Consider the following 23,208-nt stretch of genomic DNA (forward strand, 5'->3'; position numbering starts at 1 on the left):
GCATGTTTCTAATACACCTCTGTGTGTGGTTCAGTGTGACTTCAGGAGATAAAACAAGTAGCCATCATCTCCCTGTGTGTGTTTGTGTGTGTGTCCATGCAAAAGAGGAGCAGAAGCGTTATTCTCCATCAGATCACTTGATTCACACATTGCACAAAAAAATAGATCAGTCTCAATACAAGAGCAAATTACTTTCATTAATGCTGTTGCTGATTTGACACGGCACCTACTTCCCTAGTTAAACTTTAAGTGTCTACCACCTACCTGCTTCCTTATGGCCTCCACATGTTCACACAGGATCAATTATGTAATGCTTCCTACTTCTGGAGTTTTATCCAGTACTAATCTGAGTGGTAAGAACACCCGCAGGGGCACATGCTGTGCCGAAGATAAAACATTAATAAGGCCATGAGATAAGATAAAGTATATTTCAGCTGGATGGCCCAACATGATGCTTCTGTTTCAGCGAACATCTCTGCTACTGAGGACGTTTGGACTCTTAACCTGAACCATGGCTGCTGGAGAACTCCACTTTTACTACATTGTGTAAATGATTTTTATTTTTACAGTTGGTATTCTAGAGGCTGAATTATGTGTGAAAAGGAGGGAACATCACAGTGTTGTCGAAGATGACCACTAGAGGGCCTAACAGCATCAAAACTGGTTGAAATAAAACATTTTGTGAATTAAAAGTGGATTTTAGGTATCGGTGTGGAGCTGATGGATCACAGAAATGCTGATTATGCTTAAATCTCATTGACATGAGCGAGAATAATGTGTTTTTAACATCAACAGAAGCTTTGATCCCGCTGTGATCAAAGGTCAACAGGTAACCAAAGAGTTATTGGAATTTGTGATATGGGCTTATTATTCTTCTATGATTTGCATCTTAACACCTACAGGTTTTAGAAAAATCTTCAAATTTATGTAGTCATCTCCACTGATTACTGCAGACAGTGTCACATGTATGTAATTTTATTTAATATAACTTTTAGCATTTTAATTCAAACATAACTGACCACATGGGCATGTGTCCTAGTTGTATTTGTGTAAACAACACAAAACTTAAATAATAATCCAAAGATACACAAGGCCATCGTAGAAACCCTGTGTGTTTGATCATGTTGCTATTTTACATCAGCAATATTAGTCATTTAAGATGGATCCTTTGGTATAAAAATGTGGGCACATGCTTCATTAACAGAAGTGTAACTAAAACAATTGCATTGCAAATTTAACGCAAATTTCAACAATAACAAAAATTTCCACTACTGTTATGTAACGCATTATATGTGTAATATATTATGTATAATGTATAAATAGTGAGCAACGTGGCAACGCTACTGTCTAACAAAAACGAAATAGAAAACATAAAATTGTTATAAATTATTATAAAGAGGCGCTTTTAATGTGCCTGTATTTTGTTTAAAAAGTGTGTTGAAAACGTTAACTTTTCCTGTTTACAAACGTTGGCAGTTGCATTGTGGGAGACAGATGATTGACACGGCCGCCATTTTGCTCGCGCTCTCCGCTTCCATTGTGTGAGAGATAGTAAATATCTGACGCTGCCAGACAAGCACAACACACTTGTGTCCGCGTGACGACAAAAAGGCGTTAAATTCACCCTCGGTAAGTTTCATTTCGCTCGTAATTTTTACTCCTCGCAATTTTATTCAGTGTTTTGTTGATAAAACTGCTCAAATTAAGTTGTTTTAGTGGCGAAATGGTGTGTTTTTTCGACGCTGTGTTGAAGAGAAGGCAGCTGCCCCGATGCCCGGGCTCACAGACGAGAGCGGCTCACTTCTTCCACTGTCTGAATATCTGCTCCACTTTCAGTCGCCGTGTCTTCGGTGCTGTTTCGCTTCAGTATCGCGTCGCTTCACGCGGCTGTTGCGGTGAATCGATAGCTACGTCTGTCTCCTGTGTTTTGGTGGTTGTGTTGTGCGCTCAAGTTTTGTGTTTTTGTTGTAAAACGTCAAAGTTTACGTCTCGCTCTCCGTTTGCTTTTACGTCGGCAGCTTCATTAAGGTCTGCGGCCATAATCTTGCGGTATGAGGCGGGGCTACGGCGGTTCGCCCCGCCCCTAAACCATGCAGATTCCAATCCCATTGGTCGTTGACTCGAACAAGGACGCAGGGGATTGGTGGGTTTCTGGATGACGTGCTGGTGAGCAGTGTGATTGGTGGAAGTGCGAGGCCACAGTGTCGCGATTGGCCCGGTGCTCTGTTCAGCTGCTGAAGCGGAGGAAAAGTTTCCCCTGATGGGAGAGAACATGTTGAGACTTAGCGCCTGATGTGGGAAAACAACACGTTATTGTCGTGTTATTGTCAGCTTGAAAAATGTGGCTTTTGTTCAGAGCTATTAACAGTGCCTGTGGTAATACAATCACTTTATAATCCATAATAACACTGGTACAAACAGAGATGGTTTATATCAGTGTTATATCCATATCTGGTACTGGAGATAATAAATAAATATTTAATGCACAGCCCTAAAATATCTGTTGACCTGGAAGAAAATTTATTATAATAAAAAACTAGTACAAATTGTTGCTTTTTTAAAATGTTAATCCAACAAACTTACTCGGAGGAGTTAGCTCATGTAATCGCCAAAATGGACGCCAAAATTCAAAATGGCTGCCTTCCTGTTGAGTTGACGCCTTGGTCTTGATCAACTTTTTTGTTCGTCCACCAAGTTTCATCAATTTTAACTTTGCGTCCCCTTTGGTGGCGCTATAGAATCCTTGAGCAATCACAGATCCGGCCTATATCGCATTTTGTGAAGCCCTGAATATATGAACTCTCACCACCTGTCACTTTGTTTGTTTTTCTTAGAATTCCTATCCAGGTGATACTCTGTCGTTATGGCTCGTACCAAGCAGACCGCTCGTAAGTCCACCGGAGGAAAAGCTCCTCGTAAGCAGCTGGCCACCAAGGCTGCCCGAAAGAGCGCCCCCTCCACCGGTGGTGTGAAGAAGCCCCATCGTTACAGGTAATGTTTGATTTCCAGCAACTCTGTATGGACCAGAGTTAAATTCTAATGAGGCACTTCAGAAACTAAATAATTTAACGCTCACAAATTGTCCACTTCTCTGAACAGTTATAAGTTATTCATGTCATGGATTGTGTTTGCAGATAAACAAATTGAAATGTATTTGAACTCAAACCTGTGTGTGTGTGTGTGTGTGTCAGGCCTGGGACCGTGGCTTTGAGAGAGATCCGTCGGTACCAGAAGTCCACTGAGCTTCTGATCCGCAAGCTTCCGTTCCAGCGCCTGGTGAGGGAAATCGCTCAGGACTTCAAGACCGACCTGCGTTTCCAGAGCGCTGCCATTGGAGCCCTGCAGGTGTGTGTTGGTGTGCACACTAATTACATGAATGAAAACACAAATGTGTGACTTCCTGTTCTGTTCACCCTCTAACACGTGTCCCCTCTCCCTTCTCTCTCCCTCTTGCAGGAGGCCAGTGAAGCGTACCTGGTGGGTCTGTTTGAGGACACTAACCTGTGTGCCATCCATGCTAAGCGTGTCACCATCATGCCCAAAGACATCCAGCTGGCACGTCGCATCCGCGGAGAGCGCGCTTAGACGTCGTCCTCTCTGTTTTTTTCCCCTCTGTCCTGTTTTTCTGCTCCTGTCCCATCCTCCCTCCTTCCTTCATCCTCCCCCACCCTCACTCCCATTGCTCCCCAGCCTGCCCAGCTTCTCAGTAGATTTTAGAGTAATCCTGAGTATAAAGAGATAGAAATATGTTGAAGTCTGGTCTCTCATAGGTTTTCTTTTTTTTTTTGTCTTCACCAAATGTAATAGGGTACCTTTATCGTGCATGTAAATGGTTTAGGAGATGAGACACACACGTGCACACATACTCAGACAGGCAGCACCGGGTTAGAAACACGAAGCTCCGCCCTGAGCTCACCTGGATGTTAGGAGGGCGTGAGGTCGGCAGGTGTAGATTGTGTGGCTCACGGAGGCAAAGCAGGAGGACAAAGCTGAGGGACTAGTCTGCTTAAGGGGAGCTGCAACTTCCACAGCAGGGTGCTATTTCAAAACTAGTCCTGAGGCCTGTGGCCATCTGAACACCCTCCCCACTGTCCCCACTGTGGTCCACCTCCCTCACCTCTGTGACCTGCGCAGGGAGAGGTTGCTGCTGCTCTGTCCGTCTGTCTGTGTGTCCACGTGAACCCTGATCTTCCAAACCACTTGTACTCGACAAACAAGAATCTTCTTGGTCGCTTAAGAATATTGATTGTTGTTGTGGATATGGTGTCTATTTTTTTTTTAAATGCATTTTAATCATGGACGAGCATCCCTTCCTTTACCACTTCCAAAATCACTGAAAAAAAGGGAAAAAAAAATAATTGATATTTGCCGACATGGTTGTCATTTTATTTTTTTACATTGATCTGATTTGATTTGAAAATCAGGAAGGGCTTCTTTGTTTTTCCAAGACAGCTTCAATTCTAATGGCAGCCACACGGGGGCGATGGTTTATGACCTTGTCTCGATTGTTCACTGTAGATCAGTCTTTGTATGTTACGCCTGTCTCTCTTTGTCTCTCTCTACTCTTTATCACCACAGGCATTAGGCATTAGACTTGTCACAGCAGTAAAAATGTATATGATAGTGAGAAACTCTGCATGTTTAGACTCTGTCTCCTGCACACACATACACACACATACACTCTGTAGCTCTGAGCATTATAACCTGTCCCTCTTTCAAAATTTGTAATACACAATATAACCTCATTTGTTTTCTTTTATATTTTTTCTTATTCCTGGAGATTTTCAGACGTATAAATAAGCTGATCTTTGTATTTTCCAAATTTCTCATATTATGGTGGTAATAAATAGGTGTTGAAATAAGGCGATGGCTCATTGGTGTCATTTGTTGTGTGGCAGCTGAGATATGGAGGATAAAGCGGTAGAAGGTGGATGGATGGATGGATGGAAGTTAATTTGAGGTGTTCGTCTTTAACTGTAGTTATTCAAATTAAAGGCATTACATAACTGCACTGAACTGCAATTTTATAAATCAGTGTAGGTGAGGTAAACGGCCACAAGGGGGAGACCTTTAACAACTCTTACTAAAGGAGGCGTGATGTGCTGATGCTGAGCTTCAGAAATGGTGGTTTTATGTTTTCTTTCATTCATCTAATTAAGTAAGAGACACAAAACAATTGCCCAACATAAACATATCTTTAAACAACACGCATGGTCTTTGTCTCCAATCTGCGTTTTGTGTTTACACTACAATAATAACCATATATATACATTAAACAGTATATGCATGACACAGGTAAAACACTTAACACTCAAATTATAATGATGATAATATTGAATTGTGTTAGGAGGAGGAGAGTATGTAGTCAGTAATGCAACACTGAGGATGCTAACTGATTTGAAAACACCCATTTTTGGGATTAGAAGGTTTAATTTTTGTTCACTTTGCAGCATTTTTGAACTGAAATTTCTGAAAACAAAAACATAGAAGCTTGCACATCAGTAATTGTCAGAAATGAAAATGCATGAAATAAATCAATCATCTTACAGCTTCTCATGGAAAAGAAGCTGTGACTTTTCCTTCCAAAGTGTGTTCACACTGTGTATTTGAACACGTGTCGCATGATTCAACTAAATACATACATATTTGTTTATTAGTCAGTGATGAATAGAGCAGTTTGTTTCTAACAGAAATATTCCACACACACACAACACTTTTTCTGAATATAAAATAATGATTAATTTACCCTAATTATTTATTGGATTTTTTAAAAAATTAATTTAATTTGTATTCCCTTTTGTTAGTTTCCTGTTTTATTTTGTTGGTTGTTTCCTTGTATGTACGTGACTTCCTGTCTGATTGTCTGATGTGTTCCACCTGTGTCCAATCATCCATGTCTCCCTCATGTTTTAACTCTCTCTCGCTCCATAGTTTTGTGTCTTTCACCTCCCTGAGTCTGACCATAGGTAAGTTTATCAGAGTTTTTGTCCCTTTATTTATGCATCATTTATGTCCTCTTTTCTGCTGAAACTGACAGTTTTATATTGATGACACTGAGCGTATTTATACGCCGCTGAAGTTCACCCCCACCTCGCCCTGACAATCATTAACCCCTCATTATGAAACCAAACCAAATCCACACAAAACAGATAATGAGTACGAGCCAATCAGACACAGGTGTTCACCCACATGGGAAACATCGGTGTAGGTTATTGTAGGGGTTTATATTAATCTATTATACTGAAGAACAAACGTGTGACACAGGTCATGCTCATTAGGTCACTCTTAGTGTATTAAAGTATGAATAATTCATAATAGATTAATATGTGGATTATTTGTACTTTGTTTGGTCCGTAAATGTGATGATGATGATGTTCTTGAATGTCTTGTCAAATTTTTCACATCGAAAAAGCTGAGCAATCAGAAAGATTAAAAAAAAAACTTCTAAAAAGATTAAAGTCAGATTTCTGTCTTTAATCTCAAAATTCTGCTTACTTTTATATTCAAGTATTAAAGAAAGTGTGGGGAAGAGGATTAGGGCCACATGTAAAAAAATTATAATAATAATAGCATGAATTCTGACTTTAATCTCAGAATTCTGACTAATTTCAGAATTTAATCTCTAAATTCTCTCTCAGAATTCTGACTTTTATTGCTGTATTTTTATCCTCACAATTCTGACTTTAATCTCAGAATTCTGACTAATTTCAGAATTTATTCTCTGAATTTTTTAATCAGAATTCTGACTTTAATCTCTGATTTTTTTCCTCACAATTCTGACTTTAATCTCAGAATTCTGACTAATTTCAGAATTTAATCTCTAAATTCTCTCTCAGAATTCTGACTTTAATCTCTGATTTTTTTCCTCACAATTCTGACTTTAATCTCAGAATTCTGACTAATTTCAGAATTTAATCTCTGAATTTTTTCCCCAGAATTCTGACTTTAATCTCTGAATTTTTTTCCTCACCATTCTGACTTTAATCTCAGAATTTCTGACTTTTTTCTGGAATTCTGACTTTTAATTTCTGACTAATCTCAGAATTCATGCTATATTTTTTTTACATGTGGCCCTAATCCTCTTCCACACACTTCCTTTATTACTTGAATATAAAAGTAGTCTGACAGCATTAAAATGTACTGACTGGACTTCAATCCTTATGTCTTCTTTAAGACTTTAACAAACACATTTGACTGTTAAACTAAACGCATCATTTAATAACACAGTATTTGTTTTGTGAGGGAGGGGCAGAGGGGGACAGTTTTCGGCGTGGCACGTGTCCATCCCCATGAAGCCCAGAGCCAGGACTGAATAAAAGCCATGCTGGTGTTGTTTTTCATGGTTCCCCGAACCCTTAACTGTCATGGGGAAGATAAACAAACTTTCTTTATTGACTTACATGAAACTCAACACCAGATATGATGAAGTGGATGTTTTTGAACCAGTTCCAGGGCGAGAACATGTTTAGTCAACCTAACCAGTATGCAGAAGATGACACCGTGATCCATTGTACACACACACAGGGACATGTTTCTATTTTCTGCAGCGCAGGATCTTATTTCCTACTTTTTCTGATCTGAAGTGTAAACTTGAGTTTTCTGGAATGTGTCAGTTGTGACTGTTTTCATTGCGTTTTCTCCAGGGTTAAACACATCCAGGCGTGTTTTTCAAACAGCTGAATCATAGAGAGCTGTTTGAGTCTCACCGGATGCGTTTAAATAATCTCTGAGTCACTTGGATGCAGGCGAGTGAGGCTGTTTGAACCGCCTCACGCTGAAGGCTGACAGTTTTATGACAGTTCTCATATTTTATTCCTCTTTTACACTGATATTTTATGACTTTGTTGATTATTAATAATATCAGGTCATATTAAGTGACGTTTCCGAGTTGATTTGTCTGTTTTTGAGCAATGGAATTCAAAGTAAAGGATGAATTTTGGATGAGGATGTAGGCAGAGGTGGAAAGAGTACTAATATTCTACTCATTCTACTTTTTACTTAAGTACAAGTAAAAGTACTTAGTCTAAAAATGTACTCAGAGTAAAATTTACTTGGGTTATAGGATAAGGCGACACAAATCTCACGTTAATTGGGAGTTTTTAATTAAAGGCAAACCTTTACAGATGAAAGTGCTGACAAAATAAAATATGTAAGCACATAATGTATCAGTCAGCATGGGTCAAAGATCACACATACTTTAACCTAATCATGTACATGGGCGCACACAGATGTAATGCTGCAAAACCCGACCGTTTGCCCTCTGACCTTGTCCTTTTTGCGCATTTTATGTTTAAAGGGCCCCTTCACCCCCCCACCCTACTATTTTCCAGAGATGAGTGTGTTATTGAATCACCCGAGACACATATTGGGGAAAAAATATATAAAATTGACAGCAAGTCGACGTCAAAGTCGCTTCATTCAAAGAAAATCAAAAAAATACATTTTAAAAAGGGTCAAATTTGGTCAAATTACATCAGCATCATAACAATTTTAAGTTTATTCTCCATTTGACCAAACTGCCCTTAAATCTTTTAATCATCAATTCTCAACAAAAGCTTATTTTTTAATACAGTATTTTTTTTTAGAAACGTGTTAATTTGAGCCTATTAAACATCTGCAAATAAAAAAAATAAAAATGAATTTGGATCATGTAATTCATAGTTATGCTATAAAATGAAACATAAGCTGTGTGTTTATAAGCTATAAAATACATAAAACTATGATGATGTTTCACGCAAAGGAAACAGGCCTGAAGTGTTTCTGTCCCACACTGAGCCATGTTTGTTTTTTGTGTGTGTTTTTTTTCATATGTTCACCTTCCTCAAGGTCTGCACTGTGTCGCCCCCCCCCCCCCCCATCACATCTGCTCCTCCCTGGGATTACAGCGCAAATGTCTGTCTGAAACTCTCAGTGCTGAGAGGGGGGAAGATTACAAGTGCACGGGTTAACCAACCAGAGCGCACGGGCGCAGGGATTAACCAATCACACCGCAGAGGGGGAGGGCGGAGGGGATTAAACGGGCACAGAGTGGGATTAAGTCAGCGCTGAGTGCGGGAAAATGGAGTCTCTGGCCTCCAGTTCTACTTCACTCACGCCAGTAAATCTGAATCTAATGTTGTTTTTTTGCTCCTGATGTCAGTTTGTGAACTGTTGTATATTAATTTCGCAGATATGTCGCTTAAAAGGACACATTTACACATCAAAAACATGGTAGATTATGATGGAAATGATGTTATCTTCTTCTACTGCTTCAAATCAGAAAATACACAGACTTCAGCAAAAAAAAAAATGCGATTGCACGCGTCAGAGTTAAGTTCGCAGGGTCAGGGTAATCAGGTCATGGGAAGATTAGCAAGTTGTCGGAGAGGAGTTGGGGAGGTTGGTGAGGAGGGGGTGAACCAAGAGGGGAGGGAGGAGGGGGGGGGGGGGAGACACCAACCATCTGACGAGTGAAACACCAGAGAGTTAATGACAATGTGGGGGAAAAAAACAGTCTTTAATGACTGACATGGATACAAGATGGAACAGGAAGATGGAAAAGATGGAGGGATGATAAAAAAAAACAAGTGAGGAGAGAGCCAGGAAAAGGTAGGCGAGGGAGGGAGGGAGGGAGGAGGCTGAGGTGGGTGAGAGACAGAGGGAGAGAGGGCAATAATCCCGACTAATTCACTTAGGGCATTGCTGAAGGGGAGGCTAAGAGGATTGGGTCACTCCCAGAAACAGATAAGCTAAAATAACCAAGATGGACCGAGTGAGAGCCGTATGACAAACATGACAGGTCCAGACCTGACAACATGGCTCCTGGAACATCCAACACTCCTCAGACTTGACCTCACACTGCAGGATCAATCTATTTACAAGCATCACAATCCTTTTTTTTTTATTTTACAAGTTATATACAGTAGAAACCTGGACCATGGGGAAAAAAACAAGCAAGAATGTAAAGAATAAAACTGCTTTAATATGTCACACAGCTACAACAGAAGATCTAATTATTTGAGGAAACAGATCAGAAAGATTAGAGCTATGAAGGGCCGAGACACAGATACTCAAAAAGGGTTCCAAACACAAAACCAATAACATGTTTTTCCAAGCACAGAATAATAATAATGACGATAAATAACTTCAAATAAATTAAACGTGACATAAAGGACTTTAGAGCGCGACTGTAAAACTGTCGGTTATATGATCGATGAATCCAGTCGTTGTTTGATATTTCATGTTTAAAATACAGACAAAAGTAAATGTAAAAATCAGTGTTTCCCCCCAAAACTCAAAGAAGATAACGTCCTCAAATGTTATTTCATCTACAAACCAAAGATATTCAGTTTAGAGGAGCAAAGAAACCAAAAACATATTCACATTTAAAATGTTCTTACTCTATTAAACTCTACCAAAAACCCTCAAAATTGGCCATTAAAGGTGCCATATGTAAGAATGTGGCCAAAAACAGTTACTACATTCAAATTCAAAATACAGAGGTCTTTTAGGTTTTGTTTTCTGACGTAACTGGCAACCTGTGGTTGCTCGGCAACTGAGACTCTACTGACTGCAATGATTGGTAGACGGCGGTAGGTGGCGCCACATGCCAAAAACATGATTTCAAAACATAAACATGATTTGCAGTCTGCAAAATATTTTTTTTAATGCAAATATTTTGGCTGTAATGTTGTTGTTGGTGAGTTCAGTTTGTTATATGAACATTATTCCTGAGTCTCTGTGACATATTATGGCCAGTTGCTTGAGATTTATTACATAATGCACCTTTAACTTAGTCATCAATAAAAGATCAATTAGCCAATCACTGCAGCCCCCACTTAAGCGCGCTCTCCTCTCACTATGTGGTCGTGTAAGTTTAAAAGTAAATGAGGAAGTGTGGTGCCGAGTCATTGTCTCACGCGGCGTGTTTTCAAACGTACGACCTCAGCTCTGCTCTAATTAAACGTAGCGTGAAGAGAGTTTGAAGAGAACGTGTGAGTGTGAGTCGCTCGCTGACGTCCAACAACCAAAGTCTCTCAGACACACACAAAAAAAGCACGACTAACACGGGTTCAACTTTAGAAAACAAGACGAGATCTTTACAGAGAGTCGATGTTTAACCGCGTCTTCCTGCCTCACACTCTTATCTCACACTGACTCACTCTTCCCTGTCTTACAGAACCTGGAACTTCCAGGAGTTTTGGTCTTTGTGGTCCAGGCAGTCCATTGTGGTGAAGCCCAGTTTCCAGGCCTGCTGGTCCTTGTAGTCCAGGCAGTCAACGGAGGTGAAGCCCAGGGAGGAGGCCGTGCTGTAGCCCTGAGAGGACAGCGAGGCTGGGGACTGACTTAACGAGCCCCCCATGGAGGGCACGGTGATGGGGCTGAGAGCGCCCCCGGTGCCCGACAGCTGCGAGTGCATCGGGGACAGGTAGGCACTGCAATCCAAGCCGGTGAAGTAGGAGGTGGTGCTGGCGTAGCCTTGGGTGTACGCCGACGGCTGCCCATAGCTCATGGGGTAAGGGGACGGGCGCTGCATGCAGGGGGCCGAGGACGAGGCCAGGGGGTCGGGGAGTGGTGAGATGGCCGGGCTCCAGATGGACACGGCCGTGTTTCCGGCGCTGGAGCTCGGCACCAGGCTGGGGCCCGACTGCACCGGGGACGGGCTGTAGGAGCTAGACGGAATAGGGATGGGGTCGGGGACGCCACTGGGCTCCTGCGCGGGGGAGGCCTTCTTTTTGGGAGGGCGGGGCTTGGACTGACCGCTGCTCTGCTGCTGCTGCTGGCGGCACTTGGCGCGGCGGTTTTTGAACCAAACCTGGGGATGCAAAGGCGACGTTATACGGCATGGAAGTGAGGACTATCTCACAGTTTGTCTGTGTAGATTCTTATTCATAAAGGTCATTGAATCAGTAGCAACATGGGTTGAAGAAGTTAGCTTTAAAGTTCCTCACTTCTAGTAAGGAGGAAGTTGAGATGCATAAACAATATGACCGCCATGTACCTGCACACGTGACTCCGGCAGGTTGATCTTGAGGGCCACCTCCTCCCTCATGAAGATGTCCGGGTAGCGGGTCTTGGAGAACAGGGCCTCCAGGATGTCCAGCTGCGTCCGGGTGAAGGTGGTGCGCTCCCGGCGCTGCTTCCGGGGCGTAGCTGTGAGATCAATAAGGACACAAGAGGCAGGGGGACGTTATTTTACTGGCAGAGACAGAGAGGGAAAGTTGTCTCTCCACTTTTAGGGCAGACAGCGTTGTTTTAGATCGAATTTGGAAAGGGCACAGCACCTCATGTGGAGGATAAAGTGGTAGAAAATGGATGAATTTGGAAAGATGTGGTGTTTGTGTTGTTCAAACAGAGACGGTAACTTCACAGAGATGTGTAATCCTGCCCTTTTTCCTCCCCTGGATCCCAATATGGAGATGAGCATTTGTTCATCATATTAAATTACCATAACAGTCACTGCTTCTGTAGAAGATTAAGTTGTTTTTTTCTCAGAGAAAAAAGGGATAAAGTTTCATATCGAATCATTTAACTATGATTATGGTTTCACACAGTCATAGTCATATGTCTACATTCTACGCAGCCAAATGCCTTAGTGTGTTTGTTTCAGAACGAGTAGAGTGAGCACTTATAAGATTTAGTCACCTGAAATCCACATTTAGGGAATTATGTGTCTCCATCTACGGTTATGTGTCAACAACGCGAGAGGAAAATGAAAAACATAAAGTAAAAAAAAAAAAATGTTCTGAGAGTGAGCGCAGATGATGTGTTTCATCATAAACTGGCATCTAAACATTTATAGCTGTATATCCAGTAAGGAACAAATCATTTTTATCGTGAACCAAATCCTCAATTTATAATATAAGATACATAATCTAATCTAATCTACATTATCGAACATTTTAAATCAGTAAATATGTCACAAAAGAGCATCTCTAATTGACTTTTCGTTTGGAGACGCACTGTTTAACGCACGAGCCTGCGCGCTTTTACGCATCAAATGAGACGGCGTTTGTGCGTAAAAATAACAAAATCTAATTTAAAAAACCTAATTAAATTAAAACATGTAACTGTAAAAAGTGAATTTATATACAAGATTTTATACTTACATGGGTAAGCGACGGTCGTGTGCAGCACGTCCATTCCGGGGCCAGGCAAATTTAACCCGTTCATGGTGTAATGAGGTTGCTTTATGTAGGACATCATCCTGACTGCAGGCTTTTAAGTCCTGTCGCTGACTGACTTGTAGGTCGGACACGCAACAACAACACACAGCAGCCGCGTCCTCACTGCTGCTCAGCTGTGGGGGCCAACAAGTCTGTGCGTAAGAACCAGACGCGGAACAAACACACAAAACTTTTCTCTCTTTTCTCTTCTTTTTTTCTTTTACAAAAAAAAATGCGATTTCAGCTTTTTACTGTGCGTCTGTTTCGCAGTGGGATTCACTGCAGCGCGCACTGCGGCTCCGACTCAGGTTTTACGCGCAGTCTAAGTCATCAGACAGGTGAAGTGGCCCCAGGATGCCTGTGCGCTTCAGTGAAGTCGCTCCACTGAGTTTCTTTACTGGCACACGCTGCTAATTAGAGGGAGCAAGTGGCTCCAGAAAACCCCTCCCACACTCAGACGCACACACACACGCACACACACACACAGACAGAGAGCAACAGGCTGCACAATAACGCACTGTTTTTACAGTCATAAGCTATGGATTGAATCATACAAAATAAGACAAAATAACAAACAAAACAATAGAGAATGAAACTTTGGTTAAATTCTGTCCATGGAGACGACCCCACTTCAACTTGTTTTTTAACAAATTATTTAATTAACAAACTTGACTAACATGAATTATCAAAGAAAACCTTTAAACCCTTTAGAATTAACAAAATATAAAACAAATAAGTAAATGTGAATGGTAAATACCATTGTCGCGTCTTTGCACCTTGACCCTTTATTAGTATTAGTCTTGACATTAAAAACAAACACTTCCTGTGTGCAGCAAGCATGGATTTGAGTCACGGTTTAAAGCAAAAATGATGTACAATTTTATTAAGGACACAAAGGAAGGTCAATAGCACAGCATTAAAGAAATAGACAAATAGGTTCAAAGGGTTATAATAATAATTGAATTGATTATATCAACATGTGTCTGTAAAGTCTGTAAAAACACGACTGAACCTGAAATGTCCTCATTTTCTGAATCAATTGCAACTCGATGACATTTCTAATCAGGTCCTCGCATCGACACTGACAAACATTTGACTTGGCAGTTTGTTACAAGCCACATTAAAGGTGTAGTTTCAATTGTATTTATTTAATTGTATGTAAGTATACTTGAGAGACTGGAGTATGATTTATATTCTGTTTTTGATGTGGTTCGGCACGGGCAGAGAACATGTGCCGTATAGACCATTAGATAAGACCCAACTGAAAAACTTAATAATTAAACAATTATACATGTTAGTTTTTCTGCACAAACTGACACGTTTGATCTTTAAAAAGTGTGGTGTGTAAAATGTGGGTGAGTTTATAGAAATTTAAGATAAAATAATGAAATAAAATCACCTGATTGTATGAATTATTGCTTTTTATTACCCCAGAATGAGCCTTTAATATTAATATCATTGTTTTACAATAACCCACAATGAACTTTACATGTTCAGCTGCAACTTGCATACTGTGCCTTTAATAGCACAACATGATAGAAAGAAATCACTAAATATATACTTTTTTAACCCTGATAACCATAATATTGCTGTTATACACATTCAATTTATACCAAACTTAGAAATACAACATTCAAAGAAGCTAAGACTTTTTTTTTGCCGCATTTTAAACCAACATTGTTGACTTTTATTAAAAGAAATAATTCACAAAATAGCTCCTTTTTCATTCATATCAGCTCCAGAAAGAGAAAAACACAATCTTCCCCTCGTTTCTCTTCCACAGTCATGTTTACCCTGTTGCACATCTGCTGTAAATTCACACATAATTAATAGATTACATTTATCTCCCAAACATCTGCATATACACACGCTGTAATCACACACACACACACTCTCTCTCTCTCTTTCACACACACACACACACACACACACACGCTCAGATGCACAAAAGCGACAAAGCTCATTTGATTTATCATAATATGCTTTATCTGAAAAGTAAGTATCTTATCTCCAGATAAAGCGAGGAAAGACGGAGCGATCCGTTCAGTGTTGGAAAGGAAACTGGAGAGAACCACAGACAGGACAGAGACAGAGAGAGAGACACTGTGTTTGACTGAGGAAAATCTTTAAAAAAGAAAAGGAAAAGGAAAGAAAGCAGAGGATAGAGGCTGTGGAGGAGAGGAGGAAAGTGAGGTGGATGAAGGGAAGAACCTGCACACGAGTGAGGATTTGAGATCAAGGAGCTGCACCGAGTGGAAACGTCCAGGTTTAAACATGCAATGGAAAACATGCAATTCCTTCATTTTCACACTTTGTTTTCCTGAGTTTCCAGAGCTGAGGGCAGACCGTGTGTGTCGTGACTGAGATGATCTCTGCCTGTACTCGTTTTATGATAATTTCAACAGACTTTTGTGCTCAGTTATAGCTGTTTTTTTTAACTTTTTGGACAAGTTGTATTGTGAACTGTGAAGTGAATCTTTGCACAACAACCGTATTTTGGTGAATTCATCTTCATCTGCGTGTAATACAGAAGCTGTTGACTCGGATGACGGCGGCGCAGTGGAACAGCTTGTCCTGCCTCTAAATAGGAAAGATAAAATCCCCTGTACGACGCCCCCCCTCCCCCTCCCCCTCCCAAAGCTGTCCTTTATAGACGAGCATCCACAATGATGCATGGAGTTGTTTTTATTTTGGGAATGTTGTGAGTGAGGCCTGGAGAATCTGTGGATTCTGTGGGAATAAGGAGGAAAACTAAGTATGGAAGAGGAAGAGAGGTAACAGGTGGAGAGGACATGAGTGGGATGTGTGTGTGTGTGGGGGGGGGGGGCTGTGTGCTCGTCGTCCCCACTGACACACTGCTGCAGTTAATCCAGATTACAGTGTCTAAAACAGGTCGGCTAAATCTGCAGGGCCCGGGGACAGCAGTACAGAGGCTGCTGTCAACCCCAATCACTCAGTACACACACACGTACACACACATATATTCTCAGTAAAAAAACACACACACACACACACACACACACACACACACACACACACACACACACACACACACACACACACACACACACACACACACACACTGCTCGCTGTAATCCCTTCTGTGCAAACCAGGTGCCACCAGCAGCTCAACACAGACGGGACACCAACCATTCCGTCCACCCCCCTCTTCTACACACACACACTACACTACACTACACTACACTACACACACACACACACACACACACACACACACACACACACACACACACACACACACACACACACACACACACACACACACTGTACAGGAACTCCATCATGGTCACATTGTGGTGTTCAGACCTCATTCGTGTCCTCCTGGTTCTGGTTTATGAGACACTGTCCCGGTTTAGGAGACAGACAGAGACAGAGAGACACAAGGTGAGACGCTGACTCATGACACAGAGCTCGCTGAGTCATCATTAAGCTAAATTTGACCTTCAGACGTCCCGTGTTAGTGAATCTGATCGTCTGCAGGGAGAAGGATCTACAGCTGTGGAGTATATACATAAATATACTGTATATGTTCTCTTTGTCTTATTTTGTAGTTTCTTTCTTTACTTCCTGTTATGTATCATATATTTAGTTACTTCCTGTCCGATTTCCACCGCACACTCTTAGTAATAAAAGTGCTAAGTAGAACCATATAAGGTTCTTCGGCTAGGAGAAACATGTTTGGTTCCAGGTAGAACCTTTTTATAAAGGTTCCGCCAAGAACCCTTTCAAAACCCTTTATTCGGGGGTTTTAAAGATTTCTCTGGATCAAAATGGTTCTTACTGGAAAAATTAGTGTTACCAAGAACCCTTGAAAAATGGGAAAGGGTTTTTCAGAAGCAAATGGTTCCAGGTAGAACCTCAGCCCTTGTAGAAGAACCCTTTTGGAACCCTTATTTCTAAGAGTGCAATTCCCCACACATGTGGACCAGTGTGTAGAACATCAACCCTGTCATGCAGATTTGGAGAGAGGACACTTGTGGATGCAGACATCTGTCATACATGTTCCACCTCTCAAACATATGGGATATTTGTTCCTCAGTCACCATAAAGATATGCTTTAAAGGCAAATAAAACAGTTATTTATCATTGTTCCCTGTAATGAAATGAGACATTTCAAATGTAATGTGTGACTAGATTGTGTCATTTTTAACCACTGGTTGTAGTGGTAGAGTTGTGTGTGTTGTGTCCAAGGAATTGAAGAATTTAGATTATGGGTAGTGAGCTTTGTATCTAGAGTTTTGAAAATGACAGGATATGAAACATGTGCAAAAACAACTGCAATAAAACAAAATAAAAAAATTTTCATGATCGATTCATCTGTCGATTATTTTTTCCATTAATCCAGTACTTGTTTGGTCCATAAAATGTCATAAAATGTTTCCCAAACCTGGAAATGATGACGTCTTGCTTTTGTCCACAGACTAAAAATGATTCAGTTTTAATGATTTCTTTGTTATTTGGAACAAAGAAACAAAGAAAATATTCACTTTTAAGAAGCTTGTTTTAAACAAATAAATATCAAAGTAGTTGACGATTAAATTATTAATGGATAAATAGTCGATGAATCATTTCAGCCCTGATTGCAAAGATGCTAGATGAAGTCCTTATTATATCATTATTATTATTACTATTATCACTATTGATAAATCAATCAATGAGCGGAGCCGCCATAAAAATCCATAAAGTTGTGTGTGTGTGTGTGTGTCGAGTCAGGAAATGCAGTGTGGGCTGAGGTGTGTGTCCGTGTGGAGGATGAGTGATTACAGTGGACAGTAATCCTGCACTTGGATTAGCAGATGGTATTAGTAGGAGAAGTGGGGGAGTGTGTGAGTGTGTGTGTGGCACACTGTTTCCTCTGAACGGCCACAGTGTTCTGCAGCAGCAGCAGCAGAAGAAGCAGCAGCAGCAGAAGCAGCAGTAGCTCCTTTTGAGGGCCCAATCCCCATAGTATATCAATTAGTGCTTAGTTTCAGTAATAGTTTTTTGAGATACTGTCTCATATTCTCTACCCACTATGTTAGAAATGTAAAAATCTTTAACAGTATTGTCACTTGATTTGACCCTGATCCCCCTTTACATTATGTATTTATCCCTGCAGTATATTATAGTATAGCATTAAATATTAAATGTATTCATACATCATTTACTGTGACATGAGCTCCATTACTTCATATGTATATTAATATAAATATGTAGTTGTAAATGTTCAGGTCAGTATCAAGGCATTCGTAAGAAAACTAGTTCAGTACCACATTCAGTTTATCTTCATGAGTTTCTGCTGACATCTAGTGGACATGCCCCAACATTACAGACTAACGTGTTGCTGTGAAAATAACAGGAAACACTAACAATTATTATACTTTCTTTCCATGTTGTCCATGAGAATAGAATGTGTAATTTATTTTCTTTACTGTCCATATAATGTATTTTACTTTGATGGAGATCACGAATAACTGTAAAAAAAAAACGCAAAAAGAACACAAATAATCACAAGTGACCAGTAACAGGTGCAACCAGTAGTGTATTAAACAAATAAACCGATAGGTGGCAGTAGTGGGGGCGTAAAACGTCGAAACGTCTCAATTTAAAACATGAAGTAGAAAAACGCTGTGCTGCCTTCACTGGCAGCGGGAAGCTGTGCGATTAGAAAATATTTCTATTTATTTCTATTTACTAATTTAATATATTTAAAAAATCTATTCTGATTTTTGGTTGTGAAAACGACCCGTGTCACTCATTCACAATAAAACGACGTTTTGCTTCGTGTTCACTGACCAGGAGCGAACTTTTAATGAAATTAAGATGTCAGTCGTACAAAGTATGATAATTTCAACGTCTGTTCAGAGCAAACATTGAAAAAATAACATGTGAAAATGTAAATATAAATGCATAATAACAATGGGGAAAAATTAAAAAGTGATTAATAAAATGGACAAACAATAATCAGTTCACACATCGGAACTAGGAACACAAATATCCGATTACTATGAATGTAGCACACACCGGATGTTTTGTTCCTAGTTCGTGGCTGTTAAGTTATATTAAACTAGTAAGAAAAAGGAAATAGATTATTTTTGTCTTCAAAATAAAATTAACGGCTCATGAATGAATGAGGCGTTTAACATACGGGCTAGTTGTATTTTGAAAGGAACTTCCCTTTTCTCGTTCGTCTTTCCCTGACGTGACAGTGCCAATGACGAGACAGAAGCCTGGAGTACAGAAGAAGCGAGAAACCACTATGAAAGTGTAATTCTGACAACATTAACGCGGTTTATAGAACTTCATCTACAGAATGCTCCGTGAACTGTATCCTTTCGCGGAGGACAGCTTCAGCCGCTTCCCTTCGCAGAGCAACATTTACGGGCTGTGTCAGGCCGGAGAGCAGGAGCTGTTAGCGGCTACACTCAAAGGGAAGGTGGTGTGTTTCAGATACCAGGAGCTGCAGCACAAAATCAGACCCGTGGCCAAAGAGGTTCAGTTCACATACATACCAGGTACGTCAGAGAATAAAATAATAAAAAATAAACAAGAATATTAATTTTGAAGGTACATTATGTTATCAATCTAAAGCAACTGGCCATAAAATCCTCCTAATATGTCACAGAGACTCAGGAATAATGTTCATATAACTTATACTGAGCTCATCAACAAAAACAGTACAGCCAAAATATTTGCATTAAAAAAAATATTTTGCAGACTGCATTATGACTGTATTAATGCATTAAATAATCAGATGTGAAATTTATGAAAATATGTTTGGCTTGTGCTGTTTTCCATGTTTGTTGGTCTATGTGGCTGAGATTTGACCCTGTGTTCTTTATCCAGTCGATGCAGAAATCGTGTCCATTGATGCCTTCAACAAGTCCGCACCCAACAGAGGTCTGGTGGTGGGCATCACGTTTATTAAGGTATTTCCACAGCAGCATGGATATATAGATACACAGTCTACTATTTCTTTTTACTGTGGTGAATGATCTCTATGATGATTGTGCTGCGTTGTCTCCTGCAGGACTCTGGTGACAAAGCCACTCCGTTCCTGAACATCTACTGCGATTACGAGCCCGGCTCAGAGTTTAACCTGGAATCCATAGCGCGTGAGTGAAGGAGTTTTCCAGATGTGTCACAGTTACACACGTAGTTACCCCCTCACTGATTGTCTCTGTGCCTCTCTCTTTCTGAACAGAAAGTTGTCTGAATCTGGAGCTGCAGTTCACGCCCTTCCAGCTGTATCACACCGAGTGAGTTTGCTGTGAAAACCACTCTGTGAAGACAGACACATGACACACACACGTGTTTAGATCCAGACTAAAAACTGATGGAGCGCCACATGAGGTACCATCTAATCTAAGTCTCTCTTCTCTCTCTTTTGCTCAGAGTGCAGTGTGACGATGGCAACAGTGAAACGGTGTTTCTGCTCAGTGGCCATGACCAGAGGATACACCTGTATAAGGAGGTCAGCTCAAAGACTGAGAGAGAAGCTGTTTTCCTTATAGCATCACATGATTGTGCAGGAAACGCTCACTTTGACTCATCGTATAAACTGTAAATTTGAGCATCACTCAGCCTAACTCGTGTGTTTGAAACAGAACGCCTCCCTCCACCAGTTTGAGGAGCAGCCTGTGGAGAAACTCTTCCCTGAACTGCAGCAGCTGCCCAGCAAGTTAGTCTCTGTGTACATTTCTTTCTTTCTTTCTATGACTGTATGCATGATTCCTAACCCTCCATGTTTTTTGTGTTCCTCCTCCGTCCTGTGCAGCGTGCTCTGGTTGGACGTGTTGAATTTAGCTGGTAGCCGGAGACTCTCAGCGTTCGGCTGTCAGAACGGCTGCGTTGGTCTGGCTCTGGTGAACCAGACTGGACCAGGTGAGTCCAGAACACACATACAGTAGATTCCACTCTGATAGCGAGGTTCCACTCCTGAAAACTGCAGTCTAAATTATGAAACATGGATCCTAAGAGGAGTTTTTTAAGACGATATCTCTCATGACTCCTGTCTCTGCAGTTAATCTTAGTCGAAGTTGCAGCAGTCTTTTATACTCTTTCAGACTTGTTCCCGAGTGTATTTTAAGGATGGTGTTTTGCTCTTTAATCAGAGGTTTTACAGAGCTGGCGCGTCCAGTTTGACAGTCCAATCTCTACCGTCCTGCTGTTCCCTCTGAGCTGCCACGCCAACACAGATCCGAGTATGTGACTGCTCTCCTTCTCAAGTCGCTCTTTTTTTTTTTTTTTTAAATCTGCAGCCTCAGCATTGACGCTTTTACATTTTTCAGGTGTGAAAAAGGAGAGTTACAACCTTCTGGTGACCAGTGCCATTGAGATGGCAGTGGTTTACAGGTCAGGAATCAGATTCTTCTGATCACGTTTTTTTTTAATCTTTCTTGTTTTTGTAAGTGTGTTGTTTTACGTGTCTTTCAGAGACGTGCAGGAGTCTGGTCTCTCTCGCTCCGCCTGCCTCTCAGAGAGTCACCACTGTGACGCAGTGCTGTGCGCTCTGGTCATTGACCTGGATTTTGATGGACAGAAGGAGGTGCTGCTGGGCACATACGGACAGGTCAGAGTTTCTATTTATTAATGGTCCTTTATAGGATGTACTTTAATCTCAATATAATTCATGAAAAGAGCAAAAGAGAATGTCTTCTTCCTGCTCGCTCAGTATAATCTGGTAGGTTGGGATTATTTGTAGCCATGGAATAATAACACAACTCTAGGACAGTCTCAGTCAAATGAAATCCCTGTTCATCATCACAAAGGAACATGCCCCAATGTTGCAATAGTGTGGTTCACTGAAGTGGTAAAGGAAATTAATAGACAAGTGTTTGCCTCTAAGGCACATATCTTGTTTTGTAAGGTGTTTTTGACAAGACCTGTGTTTTTTCCCCCATGCAGGAACTTCTGTGTTACAAATTCACTCCAGCAGGGAGCGGGCAGTTCCAGCTGCAGTGGAGGCGGAGCTTCACCAGTCCCTTGCTGTCCGTCATCTACTTAGATTTGACCGGGGACGGCCTACGAGAGCTGGCCGTGCTCACGCTGAAAGGACTGCATATCTTACAGGTGTGTGTGGTTCTCAGCTGCCTCACAGAGATCCAATAATTCATTGTGATGTCACTTATCATAGAATTAATGTAGAATAATGTTCTGATCCATTTATCTATGTTTTTTGCAAAGATTATAATGGAAAAAGGGGTACAAATTCACTGCGTCCTTGCAGGGTAACAATCGCTGACCTCTGCTGGTCACCATCAGAACTACATTTTACAGGCAGTTAACCTGTTCCCATTCTTTGCGTAACTGATAAAACAATAAATTACACATGTTTTTATACTAACAAAAAGTTTTTCAGCCTTTATTTTATTTTACTCAAACAACATATTGACTGTATTTCTGTTGTCTGTGCAGCACAGTCTCACCTGCACTGCTGATCTGGTCCTGGAGAGGATAAAGCAGAAGGTGTCGGCGCTGACGGTCGGCTCTGAGCCGGAGTCGACCAAAGCTCCGGACGCCGAGGAGATGACTGACGCTCCGGCGAAAAGAGAAGAGTGTTCAGCTCATGCGTCGACAGAATGAGATGTGCAGTGTCGGTGGTTTTCAGACTGAAGTTATGGGCCTTGTGTTTTCTCCAGGTCAAACACTGATCACAGACAGCTCTGGATTTAAAAACTCTGCCGAATGTTAATGACGGAGGATTTCAGATGAAATTAAATGAGTACAGTTCAGATTTAGACTGAGTTGAGCTGCTGTAGATAGTGTACAGTAATGTAAAGATAATAAATGACACATTTGGGTCACGACACTTGAATAATCTTTGTTTGATATTTATATAGTATTCACACTTCCTGTGTGCATGTTGTTGATTTACCCCCTCTTCTTTTTGACAGATAAATAAACAAACAGAACCCCAAAACTGGGAAATGCAGGGATTGAAGCCACAAAACGTAAACAATCTTTTTTCCCCCGTAAAGACGCCATCGTTTCAGGGAATCTAAGTTGTGCTGTAACACCAAAAACAAAGAAGAAGACATTGTAAACATTGCAGATTTAATTA

General features: G+C 40.8%; 3 protein-coding genes across 5 annotated transcripts; 2 read left to right on the plus strand and 1 right to left on the minus strand.

Annotated features, from left to right (window-relative positions):
- Positions 1-1,543: 1,543 nt before the first annotated feature.
- On the plus strand, positions 1,544-4,856 carry h3f3c (H3 histone, family 3C). The gene is made up of 4 exons (XM_083904283.1): positions 1,544-1,629; positions 2,835-2,991; positions 3,192-3,345; positions 3,457-4,856. Exons 2-4 carry the CDS (start codon positions 2,864-2,866, stop codon positions 3,583-3,585), a joined length of 411 nt encoding a protein of 136 aa, XP_083760409.1. The 5' UTR covers positions 1,544-1,629; positions 2,835-2,863; the 3' UTR covers positions 3,586-4,856.
- Positions 4,857-11,152: 6,296 nt separating this feature from the next.
- Positions 11,153-13,185, minus strand: crx (cone-rod homeobox; the record flags this gene model as incomplete). Of its 2 annotated transcripts, none has more annotated exons than XM_083902278.1 (3): positions 11,153-11,794; positions 11,981-12,132; positions 13,089-13,185. In XM_083902278.1, 3 exons carry the CDS (start codon positions 13,183-13,185, stop codon positions 11,153-11,155), a joined length of 891 nt encoding a protein of 296 aa, XP_083758404.1. The 2 variants fall into 2 exon arrangements, with proteins under 2 accessions (XP_083758404.1, XP_083758403.1); XM_083902277.1 differs by having other exon boundaries at positions 11,981-12,156.
- Positions 13,186-19,368: 6,183 nt separating this feature from the next.
- kptn (kaptin (actin binding protein)) lies at positions 19,369-23,046 on the plus strand. Of its 2 annotated transcripts, none has more exons than XM_083909941.1 (12): positions 19,369-19,660; positions 19,992-20,074; positions 20,176-20,260; positions 20,350-20,404; positions 20,541-20,619; positions 20,753-20,826; positions 20,923-21,029; positions 21,260-21,349; positions 21,437-21,500; positions 21,582-21,717; positions 22,053-22,217; positions 22,563-23,046. In XM_083909941.1, exons 1-12 carry the CDS (start codon positions 19,459-19,461, stop codon positions 22,728-22,730), a joined length of 1,308 nt encoding a protein of 435 aa, XP_083766067.1. In that variant the 5' UTR covers positions 19,369-19,458; the 3' UTR covers positions 22,731-23,046. The 2 variants fall into 2 exon arrangements, with proteins under 2 accessions (XP_083766067.1, XP_083766068.1); XM_083909942.1 differs by having other exon boundaries at positions 22,568-22,711.
- The last annotated feature ends 162 nt before the right edge of the window (positions 23,047-23,208 follow it).

Source organism: Microchirus variegatus (assembly GCF_963457635.1).
Source record: "Microchirus variegatus genome assembly, chromosome: 2".
Lineage (NCBI taxonomy): Eukaryota > Metazoa > Chordata > Actinopteri > Pleuronectiformes > Soleidae > Microchirus > Microchirus variegatus.

Coding starts and splice junctions, on each gene's coding strand:
- kptn (XM_083909941.1), top strand. CDS start 19,459: ATGCTCCGTGAACTGTATCCTTTCGCGGAGGACAGCTTCAGCCGCTTC. Junction 19,661..19,991: donor TCAGTTCACATACATACCAG/GTACGTCAGAGA, acceptor TTCTTTATCCAG/TCGATGCAGAAATCGTGTCC. Junction 20,261..20,349: donor TAACCTGGAATCCATAGCGC/GTGAGTGAAGGA, acceptor CTTTCTGAACAG/AAAGTTGTCTGAATCTGGAG.
- h3f3c (XM_083904283.1), top strand. CDS start 2,864: ATGGCTCGTACCAAGCAGACCGCTCGTAAGTCCACCGGAGGAAAAGCT. Junction 2,992..3,191: donor AAGAAGCCCCATCGTTACAG/GTAATGTTTGAT, acceptor TGTGTGTGTCAG/GCCTGGGACCGTGGCTTTGA. Junction 3,346..3,456: donor CTGCCATTGGAGCCCTGCAG/GTGTGTGTTGGT, acceptor TCCCTCTTGCAG/GAGGCCAGTGAAGCGTACCT.